At 41.5% G+C, this 16,089-nt stretch overlaps 1 protein-coding gene and 1 pseudogene across 30 annotated transcripts in view; one reads left to right on the top strand and one right to left on the bottom strand.

The window, feature by feature from the left end:
* PPIP5K1 (diphosphoinositol pentakisphosphate kinase 1) overlaps positions 1-16,089 on the top strand; it is a 54,247-nt gene that overhangs the window by 29,654 nt on the left and 8,504 nt on the right. For 9 of the 30 annotated variants that reach the window (XM_045583301.1, XM_036444060.2, XM_036444050.2 and 6 more), the window contains 6 exons: positions 48-197; positions 790-880; positions 3,683-3,808; positions 4,512-4,574; positions 8,992-9,174; positions 10,659-10,796. In XM_045583301.1, coding sequence (XP_045439257.1) covers positions 48-197; positions 790-880; positions 3,683-3,808; positions 4,512-4,574; positions 8,992-9,174; positions 10,659-10,796 — 751 coding nt within the window. The remainder of the gene's footprint in view (positions 1-47; positions 198-789; positions 881-3,682; positions 3,809-4,511; positions 4,575-8,991; positions 9,175-10,658; positions 10,797-16,089) is intronic. The other 21 variants (XM_036444196.2, XM_036444206.2, XM_036444180.2 and 18 more) reach the window with 10 other exon arrangements.
* LOC118722667 lies at positions 5,887-6,550 on the bottom strand (annotated as a pseudogene).

Raw genomic sequence — 16,089 nt, forward strand, 5'->3', positions numbered from 1 at the left:
GGGGGTTAAAGGAGCCTTGACCGGCTTTCCACCCGGTCTGATTTCAGGTCATGAACATGCAGTGCACAGGGAACCTGGACCTGATCCCCTTGCGGGGACGGCGCCGCCGGAGGTCAGGAGACCTCCCCCGGCCTTCCCCAGCCATCAGCCTACAGCCCCGGGCTGTGTCCACCACTCACCTGGCGTCCTGCACACAGGTGTTCCTCCCTGCTTCATCTTCCTGTTCTGCCTCTGCCTTTGCCTTTTGGGATTTAGGGATTCAGATCACTGTTGGGGTTGGGGTGGGTATATGTATGTGGGGGGATGTATGATTGGACCCTTATGGGATTTTTAGAAATCAGTTTCATGTCTCTAAAAGTGGAGGGGCGGGCTTCTTGGTTCAGATAAGAGACTGAGTAGTTTCCATAGCCACAGCTATTTTGTGGAAAGAAGAGAGGGCCAGACTTTATTTCTTATTGTAGCTGAGCTGTTGTCATTGGCTTGATGAGTCCTGCAGAGAGACATGATATTAAGGAACCCTGCTCTGCTGAGAACTGAGAATGGTTGAATAATGATTTCTCAGATTTGGGATGGGAGGGGTAGGGGCACAGGCATCTTGGAAATAGAAGGATTCTCTGGACAGTTTCCTTTTGCTCTGCAAACTACACTGTTTGCTTTTCTTCTAGCTCCTCCTGAAAAAATCCTTTGGTTCTTCCAAACTTTCTGACATTGCTTTGCTTTGTAGGAGCAGGAATTCAGGATCTGATGAGTTGAAGTGGCAAATGGTAACACAGAGTCCTTTTTCTCCAGGTGCTTTCCGAGACTTCATCTTCCAGGCCTGGCGGCTACCGGCTCTTTCTGTCTTCACGGCCACCTACGGAGATGAAGCAGAGTGGCCTAGGTATGGTTTTCCATCTTCTCTCACCTGTTGTTGGGAAAGGGTGTATGTCTGTTCTTCAGAGTTTTATTGTGGGAATAGGGGTCACCCAGTCAGCAGAATTGTCTGGTGGGGCTAGGGAGGCTGCATTTGGAGAAGCCATAGTTAGGTGTGAGCTTTGATCCCAGATGACTATTTCCATTCCAGGAAGGTGTTTGTCTTCTGATTTTCTATACCAATCCCCCTTTCTCTGGCTGAAGGGCATTTTCTGGCTTCTCTCATTTCTTATCTGTCCCTCCAGTCTAGCCCAGACCTTCAGGGGCCATGGAGACTCTGAATTTTCCGAGTTATCAGAGACAGAGCTATGAATAGAGGTACTCATGAACCCTCTAAGGGTCATACTCCTCATGTGGAGAATTTGTGCCATGTATTTCTCTGCGTTCTATGTTTATTATATCCTTGCTCTGGCCTTCCTACCTCCATGCCCTCTCCATCATTTCTCCTAATCCTGTAATGTTTTTTTCCTTCCTTCCTGAAAATTGAGGGACAAATCTGAGACTGGTATAGTGGCAGAGGCTTCTCTCAGGACTTGGAGGGAATGTCTCTTGATTTTTTTTTTATTCCTGGAGAGGGGTGGAGGACATCATTCAACCTTTCCTCAGAACACAGACTGCAGGAAGGACCAAGCCTCAGAGGGTATTGTATTCTTTGGGAGTGGGGAGTGGTCCTGGGGAGGGGCTATCTTTGAACACAGTGCCTGTGAACCAGTAACTAAAACGGCAGTTAGCCATAATTGTGTGGTCCCCTGGCTCTTTTTTCTTATCCCGTATTCTCCCCATTTAGCTCCTTTGGTTTTTCTGTTACCTTTCTTTTTGGCAGCCAATTTCTTGGCCCCAAAACGGTCAGCATTTGGACAAGCAGAGAAAGATTTTGGTTACTTTCCAGGCTAATTTTATGGGAGTAGGTTGCCTTTTAGATCCCTGAAGTGAGATAGAAGGTATGGGTCATGAAAAGTAAATCACAGATGTATAGATCTGTGATACAGACTTCTCATCCCAGAAATCCCAGTAAAGAATAGGCTTCAGGGAGGCTTGAAAAGAGGATAGGTGTGCCTGGCGCAGTTAAGTGGGAGTGAGGTCATGAACAAGGCAGAGGTATCGACATGGTGATGGACAGATGGTGTTGGTGAGGTGGAGACTACCCTCTGAGATGATCCAAGGTCTGAGCAGGACATGACGGCAGGACTCCACCAGAAAATTATTTAGTAGAGTAAATAAAAAAGCTTCTGGTGGTTGGGGGCAAAGCCAGCTAGTTTCAGCTTCTCTGGAGAAAAACAGACAATTTAGCAACCCTTATCACTTTCTGAAACCTCATTCTAGCGCCTGTGTGAGAACGAAGGTAGAAGAAGTTGCTGCATAGAAGAGCAATCCTGAAGTCAAGGGTGGAGATTACCAGCCATCTGAGCTTTCTTAATTTCTGTGGTGACACCAAACCTCTGGGACCCCTGAAACTATGGCCCTTACTTTGTGGGATCGAAAGCAACTGACCTCCTCCCTACTTTACTCATCTTCCTATGAATATTAAGTTCTCAAGCCAAACCCAGGGTCTTGTCCAAGATGGATTTGGAAGTAGAGGGGCAAATGCCACAAACTTGGATGTTAGTCTTGTCTCTTCCTTCCCACTCTGTCCTCATGGGCTATATATAGTAGGAGAAGGGACTATGAGTCCCAATACCACTCTTGATCAGATATTTGGGACAATGACTGACTTGATTTATTTGTTTCAGAGATTTTTCAAGTTATTTATTTCTCGGATTGCCAATAGAGTTCTCTTAGATTTCTTTGGACATCTGATTTTGAGCATAGGGCTTAAAAGACAAACTTCTGAGAGCAGGGAAAATCATCTTTTTTTGTGGTTTCCTGCTCACTAGGTCCTCCTTAGTAGGGTGCTCAGCACATAGGAGGCATACCATACATATAATCACCTGACATTTCACATGCCTTTCAATTTGGGTCCATCTTCACTTCAGAAACAACCTGTTTCTTCTTGATGAAAACAACTTTTCCCCCCTTAATTGAACACAGTTGATCCTCAGGGTCATGAGTTCTGGATTCTTGTCCAGCTCAGCTCCTAACAAACTATATGATCTTGAGCAAATGAGGTCCCTTTTGAATCTCAGTGTCTTCATCTATAGAATGAGAAGGCTAAACTGGATAATTTTTGGAGTCCCTTTCGGCTTTAAAAATTCAATGGATCTCATTCTTTCTTGGAAAAGGTAAAAAGGCCTAAGCGGAGATAGAAGGGAAGGAATGTTAGATGAAAAACTTAGGAAAAATTGGAACTTATGAGAATTTGGGATTTGAGCTGAGTGCTCAATTCTTAGTCTCTAGTTTCAATCAAAGTTCTTTACTTTTAAGCCTATAAGGGGTTAAATATCTGGGTTTTTTGAATCTTATATCTAGAGTAAGGAACATGGAATCAAATCTAGGGATATATAGAGTGATTGACTATTCTTTTAGCATTCCCAAGAGCCATATGGAAAGCATAGTCTACCTCTTTCAGTAGCTTTGAGTCCCCTAATATCACTAACCCTGCATTGTAGTGGTCCCTTGTATCAGCCATGTAGATATTCAGGACAATCCCTACTTTGCTTGCTGAATACAGCTATGAAAGTAGTGAAAGCTGTTTGTGGCTGTTTGTAGTAGCCACAAGATCGTGGTTCTGAATGGCTGTGTGTGTGTCTTGATGTTGTCATGTGACTTTGTGTGTACTTCTGTGTGGTAATTGCAGCTTTGCGTGGCTACTAATGCACTCCCGGCCTTGCAGGCTCACAGTGCACAGGGCTATTCAGCACCACAGTGCTGGGTGGCTCCTCCAGCGCCCCGAATCTTCAGGACTACGCCCGCAGCCATGGCAAAAAGCTACCGCCTGCCAGTCTGAAGCATCGAGATGGTATGTGGGTGGGTTTGGGGGAGCTACTCTTTTCTTCATTTGTCCTCCAGCAAGGACATGGTTCAAGTACTATTCATGCTTACTATGGCATTGATGCTGGCCTTATACCAAGTTTATTAATCAATTATAGAGGAGAGAAGGAACCAAGGCCTCATGCACCTCCATTTGCACTCTCTCTCACCATACAAGTATTACTTATTTATGCTTATCCCTTCATAATCTCCCACATACAGCCCTGCTACATCAGTTTACTCCGCCTCTGTATTCTTTCCTGGATTCTGGTATTTAGGGGTAAGAACAAAGGAGGATGATCAGGAAGAATGTAGTGGAGCTTTGATTAAAATACTGGAAATCAGGGATGGGGAAGTTGTTTAGCAAAGGCTGGAAAGATGATATGGAAAGAGACTGGGGGAAGGAATGAAAGTCTCTACAAATATTTTCCTTCTAAATGATGAAAAAGAGGATGTGGTGGTGAAATTAGACTTGTTTGTAGGGCTGTATTGTGGTAGAGATGACACATGGATTCCTAAAGAGAGATACCAAAGGGGGAAAAAATTGAAATGTGGTAGTCAGGAATCTAAGGGTGGGGGTGGGAGCAGGTCATATACTAACTGTATAGAATAGAGTATATTACTGGCAAATTCCAGAGCAGAGGGTGGGGGACAGGTGTGGGTATAATCCCCATGATGTCTTTTCTCCCCAGAGTTCTTGTTTGTCCCGGCCGTAAAAAGATTTTCTGTGTCGTTTGCAAAGCATCCGACTAACGGTACGTTTGCTTCTGATTCAGTGTCATTCATCATTGCCTTGTCACCTCCAGACACTTAACCTCTGAGCTCTGACACGATTGTTCCTCTCCTACCACTGTGTCAACACCCTGCTGTCTGAATGAAACACTCACTAAGTGTCCCTCTTGGGACATATCCCTTGTGTGACAAACCTTAGCCTTGGCTGAAGCCTGGCTGCCCTATCCCTGTAGCAACTTAGGGTATTACTTCCATGGTCACCATCATTACCACTGTGTCACTTTTTTCAGCACCATCACCAAAACATTCAGTCTCTCTCTTCCCCATCACATGACTGCTGGGCTTTGTACAAACATGACAATGATTCCCCATCTTAAGAAGAAAATAGTATTTCCTGTATTATCCTTATTTCTTTTCTCCAGCCCCAACCCCAGAACTCAGTTTATGTAATTTTTAAAAAATATATATTTTATTGATTTTGTACAGAGAGGAAGGGAGAGAGATAGAGAATTAGAAACATCGATGAGAGAGAGTCATCGATCAGCTGCCTCTTGCACACCCCCCACTGGGGATATGCCCGCAACCAAGGCACATGCCCTTGACCGGTATCGAACCCAGGACCCTTCAGTCCCCAAGCCGACGCTCTATCCACTGAGCCAAACCGGTTTCGGCCAGTTTATGTAATTTTTATCTTCTTTTTTTTTTTTTTTCTCCAACTCTTTTATTAGAGTGGATCCCTAGTTTGTTTCCTTCAGGAGCAATGCTGCAGTTCCCAGCTCCCAAACCTACCTATAAGGACATTGGTCTTGAGTATATAGTTTCCCATCTCCATATTCCTGTGTACGTGTGGTTCTTGTGCTCCTGACATCTGCTTTATGTTACTACTAACCTAGGGCCTGGGCTTAGAAAACAGGAGCCCAGGTTAATCTGGGGGGGAAAAAAGAGAAAAAGAAAGGAGTAGGAGATAGTAGGTAAAGGAAAAAGAATTATACCTTGAGTTTTTACATGTGGTCTCCATATAGCCCTAATCTACCTTGGCACTGCTGTCTCAAGCTTGAAGTGATGGGTTGAGATGTCTACTGGGATTCTAGGGGAACTTAGGAGTGAATAATCTAATAATATTTCAAGAATATTGAAGAACTGGGTCTATCCACACTAAGATGGGAGACCACAAACTGAAGGCTGTGCTCTCTCTGTAGGCTACGGTAGGAGAACCCCAGGACTTAATCCCTGTCTTATCTTTTATATCTTTTTAAATTTATTTTAGAGAGAGGGAAGGAGAGAGAAGGAGAAAGAGAGGGAGAAAGAGAGAAAGATTAATGTGAGAGAGAAACATCAGTTGTTTGCCTCCCACATGTGCCCTGACAAGGATCAAACTCACAACCTGGGTATGCGCCTTGATCAGGAATTGAACCCACCATTTTTTGGTGTATCAGATGATGCTCCGACCAACTGAGCAATATAAATTTTTTAATAAAAACAATTCTACAGCATTGTCACCTGGCAATAATATAAGGGTAATGAAAGCAATATTAATAAATGTTTAACTATACTCCCAACAAAGGATATCTACAAAACACAAATTGCTTCTCAACAATTTCTCACTTTGTTAGTCATTTTTAGTTGGAGACACTTTAGAGCAGAGTAATATCTCCTTTTAGCATGATCCAACCTAGTTGTTTTCTTGACTTTTTTTTTTTTTAGAATGAATCTCTTCTACATCATCTAATACGAGGTTCATATATTCTCCAAAACCAATGATGTAGCCCTTTATCTGCATAAACACTTGCTCAAAAAGCCATACCTGAATCCGAGATCTGTTTTGCAAGGATCTGAAGATGAGATTGATGGGCTGCACCATCACCTGCAGCATTTGGTCCTGACCACGGTACACCATAGTGGAAAGCTAACAAAGACCACACTGAGCCATGTGCTACCTCAGAAAGCTAAATCTGGAATCTATCCTTTATATCTTTAGTTTTTTTGTGCAGTGTCTCTTGTCTTCAAGATAAATCTAGTTTTGTTATATATAGTTTTCTTCTGTCCAAGCACTGAGATTTTCTGAGGGAGGTAAACTTAGCCTGGCTTTCTGGCTGGAAAATCCTCCAGGTACGGATCCTCTCTTTTCCTCAGCCAGTGGCAGCTGCTAGATTCTAGCCTTGTTAGGCCATGCATCTCCACTCGGCACTGCTGAAATCTCCCCAGCTTGACCAGCTAATACTTGTTATACCCCACCCAAGCTCCCACTTGTGCCTGTGACAGGAGCTCTCTATTAAGAGTGGCATGGCTGTACCTTAACTTTTAGCTTCACACTCTTCTGGCCTTCATGTGCCACAGTCTTCTCCAGAGTAGATCCTCTGTACTAACCCCAACCTCACAGCCTGGGACTTGGACATGGAAACATGTTTCTTAGGGTACAGAATACAGTACCAGGAACTTGGGCCCCTGAAGTCAGAGTTCAATTACAGATCTCCTAATTCTTGGGCTCTAGCAGAAAGTATCCAAATTCATAAAGCAGATCCTCAAACCTATATACCTCTAATTCCCTGAAGCCTTGATTAGCAGCCTCATCAGTTGAAAAAAAGAAAAATTAATTCTTCCGAAAGGAGGAGAGGAAGAAAGTCCTGGAAAATTCAGGAATAGTGTAGGAGGACAAATTCAAGATCGCTTCCAACACCCTGCACAGTTTCTCAGGGGCCTTCTGGCCTTTGTTCTTCTCATATTTGAGCTTGGGGGCTACAGTGCTTGAGAACCAGAATCTGGGATCTAACTCTTGGCAATAGAAATTTAGACCTATTATATCTCTTGCTGAAAATTATCTAGATTTAATTTGGCCCTCTGGACAATATGAGAGCTCTACCCCATGGCCAAATCTTGCTTGACTGACTGAACAATTACAGAGTGCATGTGCTGCCTGCAATTGCTTATGGCAGATTCGTCACAACATTATGTGACTTGCATTAGTCTATTGTCCCATCATGGCAACAAGTCTGGCTTTGAAATAACAGCTAGAAAAACTGGGCCTTGCTTTAGAAGAGGGGCAAGGGAATCCTGTCTCCTTGCTTTGATGGGAGAACACCTCTCAGCCCTCATTGCCTCTTCCTGATAAGCCTTGGTCACATCCTGACTATGTCAAGTATACAAATACGGCCCATTACTCTACTGCACACTGAACTCACCAAAGTCAACTAGTGTTGGAAAAGAGACTGTGGCTCACTCTTATCCAGAATGTCAGAGTGTGCCAATTGTATTTGCCACACCCATTTATTTTCTAGGGACAGTTAGTGCTTGAATAGAGCTGAAAACTCTCCTGACATTCAAACTAAGGTCTCTGGAAACCATAGTTACATGGGCTCACTCCATGTCACAAGTTCTGGCCTGGGAGTTCTGAGCGGTCATCCTCAGCTACTTTGATCCTACCTTTACTGTACCAACATCCTGTCATCAGGTCTTAAGACCCTGTATCTTTTCCCCAGGATCTTTTCCCTACTGTTCCTGGGGCTTCTACATGCCTTTCACTATCTTCAACCTTTTGCAGCTGAATCACATATGTCCACAAAGTTTGCCAAACATATAAAATAATAACTGGTTCAGGACTGAAGCTTTTCCACTGACCAGCTGAACAAAATGCAATTAGACTCACCAGGAGTAGGAAGAAAATACAAAATTATCTAACTTTTGGCTTCTGTAATGGATACAGTATCTCCAAAGTCCTGAGATTTATGCAAACATTTTTGAGTCTATATATTTGAACAAGAGTAAAAGATGATTAGCCAGTAACAGCATTTTCACATATTGATTCCACTTTTTAAATGCTCTGTTTTACATAGGCTTTCCTGCCAATCTCCTATGCCAGCTGTCTAAAAACAGCCATAGCTGTGGCTGTCTTAGAGTCTGATTCAGAGAGCCTGCCCTGAGGCCTTGGGGAGCCTTTTTGGCTTCAAACTTTATCTTGATAACCCTATACCATTCTTGGCCTTCTTCTCTGACTGACTTTGAGTCTTTTCATCTCTATCCCAATCTCATAAATATATTAGACTGGGAAGTGGGACCTATCTGGAGTTTGTCTAAGAATGATCTGGGATACTGGACCTCTAGACAGGGCTCCCACAGAACTCCAAAGCCAGCTTACCCCCATCCAGAGTGATGTGACTTCTGTCTGCCACTGAATTATGCTCAGTGAGAAAGGGGAGGGCCTTCCTGTCTGATGAGGTCTCACCAGCCCCTTCTTTTAAACTTACTGTGCGATGCCAACCCTCTTCTTTCCTGCAAGAGATGCCCAGTGGCTCTGACCATCTCTGCTTCTTTCTCAGCTCACTTTTGAGCTGAGTGGCTCCACTTCCCAGTAATGCTTGTGCCAGTCAGTGCCCCCCTCATTGCTCTCCCTCTTCTCTTTCTTTATCTTTGTGCTTCCTGCCGTGGTGCCCCTACCCCCTGCAGAGCTGCTGGATGACCAGCACCCTGTGGTCCGGTTGCTGCGCCGTATTTCCTCTGACTGCCCAGGGGGCCAGCCAGTCTCCTTGGATGCCACGCTGGCGCATCACCTGCACCAGTGCTCCTACCACCTGCGCCTCTTCCGGAACTGGCTGCGCTCAGGCCAGGATGACCCCGAGTGCCTCTACGGTACCCCCTGCCACCAAGCTGGCTGCTGCCACTACCCTGGCTGAGACTGACTGCTTTGCTTATTGCACTTCTGGCAGGAGAGCCCACTTATTCCTTTCTTTTATTTACCCTTAGGTTATGTGACTTGCATTTTAGTTGCTTGGATGGGATTGGGGCCGGACTGCCTGGTAGTGATAGCATTGGCTGCTCATTCCTTCCTCACTGCCTCCTAATGCTACCCGTTCCCAATGCTGTTCAGTGCAGGGTTAGTTTCTTGCTCTGGATTCTGTTCTTATCTCTATAACTTCTACTACCACCATCTTCAAATCCAAACATTTTTCTACTCGCTCTGCGGATCTAGAGACTATACCTCTCTTAGTCTGCCTACCATCTACCCCCTAGAATACAGGGGGGAAGTTGAGGCACAGAGATCTCAGTTGAATCCTTGAAGCAAACAAGCAAACAAGAGCCAGAGGTTAGAAGATAATCAGGTATAATTCTTTTGATGTTTTAGTCATTAGTGAACAGGAGGCTATGTCTTGCATAGATATTGTTGACCTCCCTACTCTTAGTTCACTTAGGGAGACATAGAAGAGGCATGGGAAAGATTTGGGACTGAAAAAGTGGTTGGGATGTGTGCTACTTGGTTCTCCAATGGGAAAATTTTTCAATAGGTCCTGGTATTAGGTTATACATTTAGGTTTGCCCTGTATCCTAACTCAGAGTGGTGGGCCTACATTGGAATTATTGGGTTCAGAGCAGAGAATCAATATTTATTATTTCTCCTAAGGGGGTTTCCTCATTTTCCTGATGGGATTAAAAAAAAATCCCAACAAATCTAGGGTCTTCCAGTGAGAACAGAAGGGAGAACCTTTGATGTGATGGAAATGACCAAGAAAGAACTTCCATTCCCCAGCCTATTCATGCATGTGATTTTCCTGGGCTGAGCTCCATATGTATTGCATGATCTCCAGCTTGCTTCCAAATATTCCCGCCTTTCTATCCATATCCTAAATCTGCATGAACCCCTTCTCAGATTACATGCCCTCCACCTTAATCTGGTTCTCTTATACATGAACCCTGAAACCTGCTATTTCTTTCCACCTCCATGCCTCCCTAACCTCATTTAGACCTACAATTTCACCCGTTACCTACGGACTTTTGTTTTATTTCCCCAGAAAGTATAAAAGCAATGTAGGAGTTTACCCTATTGGGATTCTGTTTATTTTTCCACCAGACATTGCAGGCTCTCCATAGGTAGGCTGAGAAGTGATTTGATTCACCTGGAGGCCTTAGCAGGTAGACCTTTTAGGAAATCTGACGGTGACAGAAATAGACTTCTGTTGGGGCTCTAAAGAGTTCCCTCTCATGAGAATCTTGGATTCCCCACACTCCAAAAGCCATCGACTCTCCTGATGGCTCTCAGGGACTCTCCATGCTTCCTTCGCCAGTTGGGATATATCTGGCAGAAATACTATTGACTTTGCCCATCTCTTTTCTAACAGGATTTGAAGGGTGCTCCATGGTGCCTACCATCTACCCCCTAGAAACACTGCATAATGCCCTTTCCCTGCGTCAAGTAAGTGAATTCTTGAGTGGAGTCTGCCAGCGCCACACTGATGCCCAAGCACAGGCATCTGCAGGTATGGAGAATGAATACTCTTGTTTTGTGTCCCTATCTCTGCCTTCATTCCCATGCTTTCTAGAACATGAGTAATAAATTAAAAAGTTAGGCACTTCAAATACATACAAAAATAGACTTGGAAAAAAGATGTTTAATTGTAGGTCAACTCAAAATAATAGAAAAATCACTCCTTCCTAAGTTTATTTGTAAATTTAGTGTGACCTAATAAAATACTGCTGGTTTTCTAAAGTCAGTTTTGAAGTTCTCATTGGAAAATAAACAAGCAAGAATAGCCAGGAAAACCTTGATTTTATTTTTTTTATTTTTTATTTTTTTTTTAAATATATTTTATTGATTTTGTACAGAGAGGAAGGGAGAGAGACAGAGAGTTAGAAACATCGATGAGAGAGAGTCATCGATCAGTTGCCTCTTGCACACCCCCTACTGGGGATATGCCCGCAACGAAGGTACATGCCCTTGACCAGAATCGAACCCGGGTCCCTTCAGTCCCCAAGCCGACGCTCTATCCATTGAGCTAAACCGGTCCCGGCAGGAAAACCTTGATTTTAAAACATTATATAAAACTTATATAATAAAAACAGAATAATATTGGTATATGAATAGACAGAGAGCAATCAAACAAAGCAGAAAATTTAGAAATAGATGAAGTTAGCATTTCAAAATACTGGGGGAAAGATGGACTTTTTAATAAATAGAGTTGGGACAATTGAATATTCATTTGGCAAAAATTAAAATTGAATTTATACTTCATGCTGTATAAACTCGCAACCAGTATAAACTCCATATAGATCAGAGATCTCAATGTAAAAATTAAACCATGCAATAGGTAGCTCCAAGGGCTTCTCCTTTTACAGAAACACACACACACACACACACACACACAAAAGCAAAAATTGATACAATCAACTTTATCAGAACTCTGGAAAATAGTCAGAGGTTTGCAACCAGCAAGAAATTTCTGAATCAAGAAGGAGGTAACCTAAAAATGGCAGGAAGCTTTCCAGTACTTTTACTTGACCTCCTCCCGCTCCTGTCCCCACCTTGGTACCAGTCGTGAACATGGCAACCCATGCTCTCAGTGTGGGACCCTAGTCTCCGGTTTCAGAGGGAGCAGAATAGACCTTATTCTCCAACTTGTGTTCGTTCTAATTTGTATATAGGTTCCCTGAAAGACTGGCAACCTTTGTTGCACCTAACTTGGAACTCACTCAGTGTATAAATGTGGCTATGCAGAGGATATTACTTGAAAACACTGTAAAGCAAATGAACATGATGTCTGAGACAAAACATAGTTGAGGCAAACAATAGGCAAACGGAAAGCCTGGGAAGAGAGTTTCTTTAGGAAATCAATCATCAAAAGCACCCATGTACTGGTAAATTTGAAAAGCTATACACATGCCTGGGGAAGGTCACCTGAGCATAAAATACATGAGAAGACCCTAACTCTAGATTCAACACAAGCAGGGAGTGTAGGCTAAGGCAGTGTTGTAAATAGTCTGGCTAAGTGTTGAAGGAGTACCTCAACATAGAACCAATCTGCAAATACTGTGAGAACTCCTCTCTCCTTTCCTCCCTTCTACTTCTTTCCCTCCTTCCCCCCTCTCTCTCTTTGTTCCTGGTTTATTCAAGGAAATCCTTATCAAAGCCCCAGCTGAACATAAACCAAAGGAACAAAGATTTCACAGACTGCATATGACAAAGAAGACAGACTTTATAAAAACAGTTTAGAAAAATCACTAAACAAACAGCAGTAGACCACAGCAAACAACAAAAAGAAACCCTGAGGGGAGAGAGGTAATTTAATTTTCAGAGTTAATACATTCTAATAGTAAAAATGTTATTTTTTCAACCAAAAAAATTATATAATATGCAAAGAAACAAAACAGTGTGATCTTTTCTTAGAATAAATTAATGTCTGAGGAAACACAGACATTAGACTTAGTAGACAAATATTTTAAATAAGGAAAGGAAACCAGGGACAGAGAACTAAAGGAAATCAGGAGAATGATGTCTCATCAAATAGAGAATATCATTAAAGTGATAGAAAATATCAAAAGAAACCAAACAAATTCTGAGGCTGTAAAGTATAGCAGAAATGACAAATTTGCTAGAGGATTTCTTAGAAGATTTTATTAATAGAAGGCAGAAGAATCAGAAAACTTAAAATAGGTCATTTGAAAAATATTCAGTCTGAAGAGGAGAAATTGAAAAGAATGAAGAAAAATAAGCAAAGCCAAAGAGATTTGTGGGACACCATAAATATGCCAATATATGCATAATGGGAGTTCTAGAAGAAGAAAGAGAAAAAAAAGGTAGAAGAAATAATGGCTGAAAACTTCTCAAATTTGATAAAGATACAAATATATGCAACCTAGTAGTTGGAAGATAAATGCAAAGAGAGCTATTCTGCAACACATTCAAATCAAGTTGGCAAAAGAAGAAGACAGATAAAATCTTTTGTTTTAGTTTGATATTTTGTTAATCATCACCCAAGGATACTTTTCCATGGATTTTTTTTAAGAGTGGAAGGGAGGGGGAGAGACAGAGAAAGAGAAACTTGGATGTGAAAGAGACACATCGACTGGTTGCCTCCTGCACACATCCCGAATGGAGCTGGGGATTGAGCCTGCAACTGAGGTACAATCCCTTGACCAGAATTGAACCCAGGACCCTTCAGTTAGTAGCCAATGCTCTTCCACTGGGCAAAATCAGCTAGGGTGAGAAAATATTGTGTCTCAGGGGTTAAGTGTCAACCCTGGAATCAAGAGGTCATCAGTTTGATTCCCAGTCAAGGCACATGCCCGAGTTGCAGGCTCAGTCCCTAGTTGGGGTGTATGAAGGCAGCCAATCAATGATGTTTCTGTCGTTGATGTTGTTATATCTCTAAAAATAAATAAAAACATTTATTTAAAAAAAATTTTTTTAAACCTTGAAAGTAGCAAGAGAAAAACAACTTGTCATGTAAGAGTGATCTTAATAAGATTAACAACCCATTTCTCATCAGAAACTATAGAGACCATGGAGTGGGGAGGTGAAGGGGCAGATAGAAAGGGTCACTGGGAGGGGGGGTGCAGGAGGGGACGTATGTAGGTCTTTCAACAATAAAAATTTAAAAAGAAAAGAAAAATAAAGAAACCATAGAGGCCAGAGAGCAGTGGGATGATGTATTTAAAGGGCCAAAAGAAAAAACACTATCACCCAAGAATTCTACATCTGGCAAAACTTCAAAAATGAAGAATTAATTAAAACATTTTGAGGTCAACAAAAGCTGAGGGACTTTGTCACTAGTAGACATGCACTACAAGAAATGCTAAAAGGAGGCTTTTAGGCTGAAATAAAAGGACACTAGTCAGTAACTTGAAGCCATAACAAAGAATAACTCTCGTAAAGTAATTACATTGGTAAATATAAAAGTCAGCATTATAGTACTTTTTATTTGTAGCTCCTCCTTTCATTTCATATATGAATTAACACACAAAATCACTATAAGTCTATGTTAATGGGCATATAATATATAAAGATATAATTTGAGACAATAACAATATAAAGTGGGAACAGAGCTTTATAAGAGCAGAGTTTTTGTATGTTATTGAAGCTAAATTGCTATCTAACCAAATAAGATTATTATAAATTTAGGATGTTATATGTAATCCCTATGGTAAACACTAAGAAAATATCTAAAACCTATCAAGAAAAAGAAATAAGAAGGGAATCAAAATGGTTTGCTACAGCCCTAGCCAATTTGGCTCAGTTGGCCTGCAGACTGAAGGGTCCCGGGTTCGATTCCAGTCAAGGGCACATGCCTGGGTTATGGGCTTGATCCCTAGTGTGGATTCTCTCTTATCATGGATGTTTCTATCTCTCCCTCCCTCTCTCCATTCCTTTCTGAAATCAATAAAAATATATTTTAAAAAAATGGTTCGCTACAAAAAAATCAAACGCAACACATGGCCATAATAGAGGAAATGAAGAACAAATAATTTATATGACATACAAAAAGCATAGCAAAAATTCCTCATCAGTAATTATTTTAAATGTAAATGAATAACACTCTCCAAACAAAAGGCAGAGTTGGCAGAATGGATTTTTTAAAAAATTATCCAACTATATGTTTTTATAGGAGACTCAATTTAGTTCGGTGGATAGAGCATCAGCCTGCAGACTGAAGGGTTCAATTCAGGTCTAGGAAATGTAACTCAGTTGTGGGCCAGATCCCCAACCCCAGTCAGGGTACATCAGGAGGCAAACAATTTGTCTATCTTTCCCCATCCCTTCCACTCTCTCTAAAAATAAATGGAAAAATATCTGTGGGTAAGGATTAACAAGACAAAAGAGAGAGAGAGATTCAATTTAGGCCCCAAAGACACAAATAGGTTGAAAGTGAAAGGATTTATTTCATGCAAATAATAACCAAGTGAGCCCTAACTGGTTTGGCTCAGTGGATAGAGCGTTGGCCAATCAATGATTCTCTCTCTGCCCTCACCGATTTGGCTCCGTGGATAGAACATGGGCCTGTGGATTCAAGGGAACCAGGTTCAATTCCAGTCAAGGGCATATACCTAGGTTGCAGCTGATTGATGTTTCTTTCTCATCGATGTTTCTGAGTATCTCCCTCTCCCTTCCTCTCTATAGAAAATAAATCAATAAAATAGATTTTTTTAAATGATTCTTTCTCATCATTGATGTTTCTATCTCCTTTCATCTCTGAAGTCAATAAAAATATAAAAAAATAATTATTCTGCAGCTATTGGAGAATACTTTTCACCAGTTCTTTCCTCTGAAAACTAAAGGAAAATAAACACATCCTATCTTTTCAGTAACAACTGCAGTTCAGTGTAATCAAATAATCTCAGTTGAAGAGGGAACATTCTTCTTTACCGAAAATATGCTAAGTAATAAATGTTAAAAGGATTGATAGAATTAAAAAATCAACACTTGACACCCCTAATAAAATAATTAAGATCCATCAATGGATACTAAAATGGTGGGTTTGCATGGTGTCAAAGGATCACCTCTGATCGGAAGGGGGAAACTTTTTTTTTTCTTTTCATTTTTTTATTAAGGTATTACATGTATCTTACCATTGCCCCCCTCCCCCCAGAGGGGGAAACTTTAAAATAGTGAGATTTTTATGGGCACCACTTTAACCCAATTAGTAAATTTAGTCTTACTTAGTAGGACAATGAAACATTATGTGCCTATAATATAATATAATATAATATAATATAATATAATATAATCCTATATAATATAATTCTGTATAATATAATTCTGTATAATAAAATCATAAT

Source organism: Pipistrellus kuhlii, unplaced genomic scaffold, assembly GCF_014108245.1.
Source record: "Pipistrellus kuhlii isolate mPipKuh1 unplaced genomic scaffold, mPipKuh1.p scaffold_m20_p_1, whole genome shotgun sequence".
Classification (NCBI taxonomy): Eukaryota; Metazoa; Chordata; class Mammalia; order Chiroptera; family Vespertilionidae; genus Pipistrellus; species Pipistrellus kuhlii.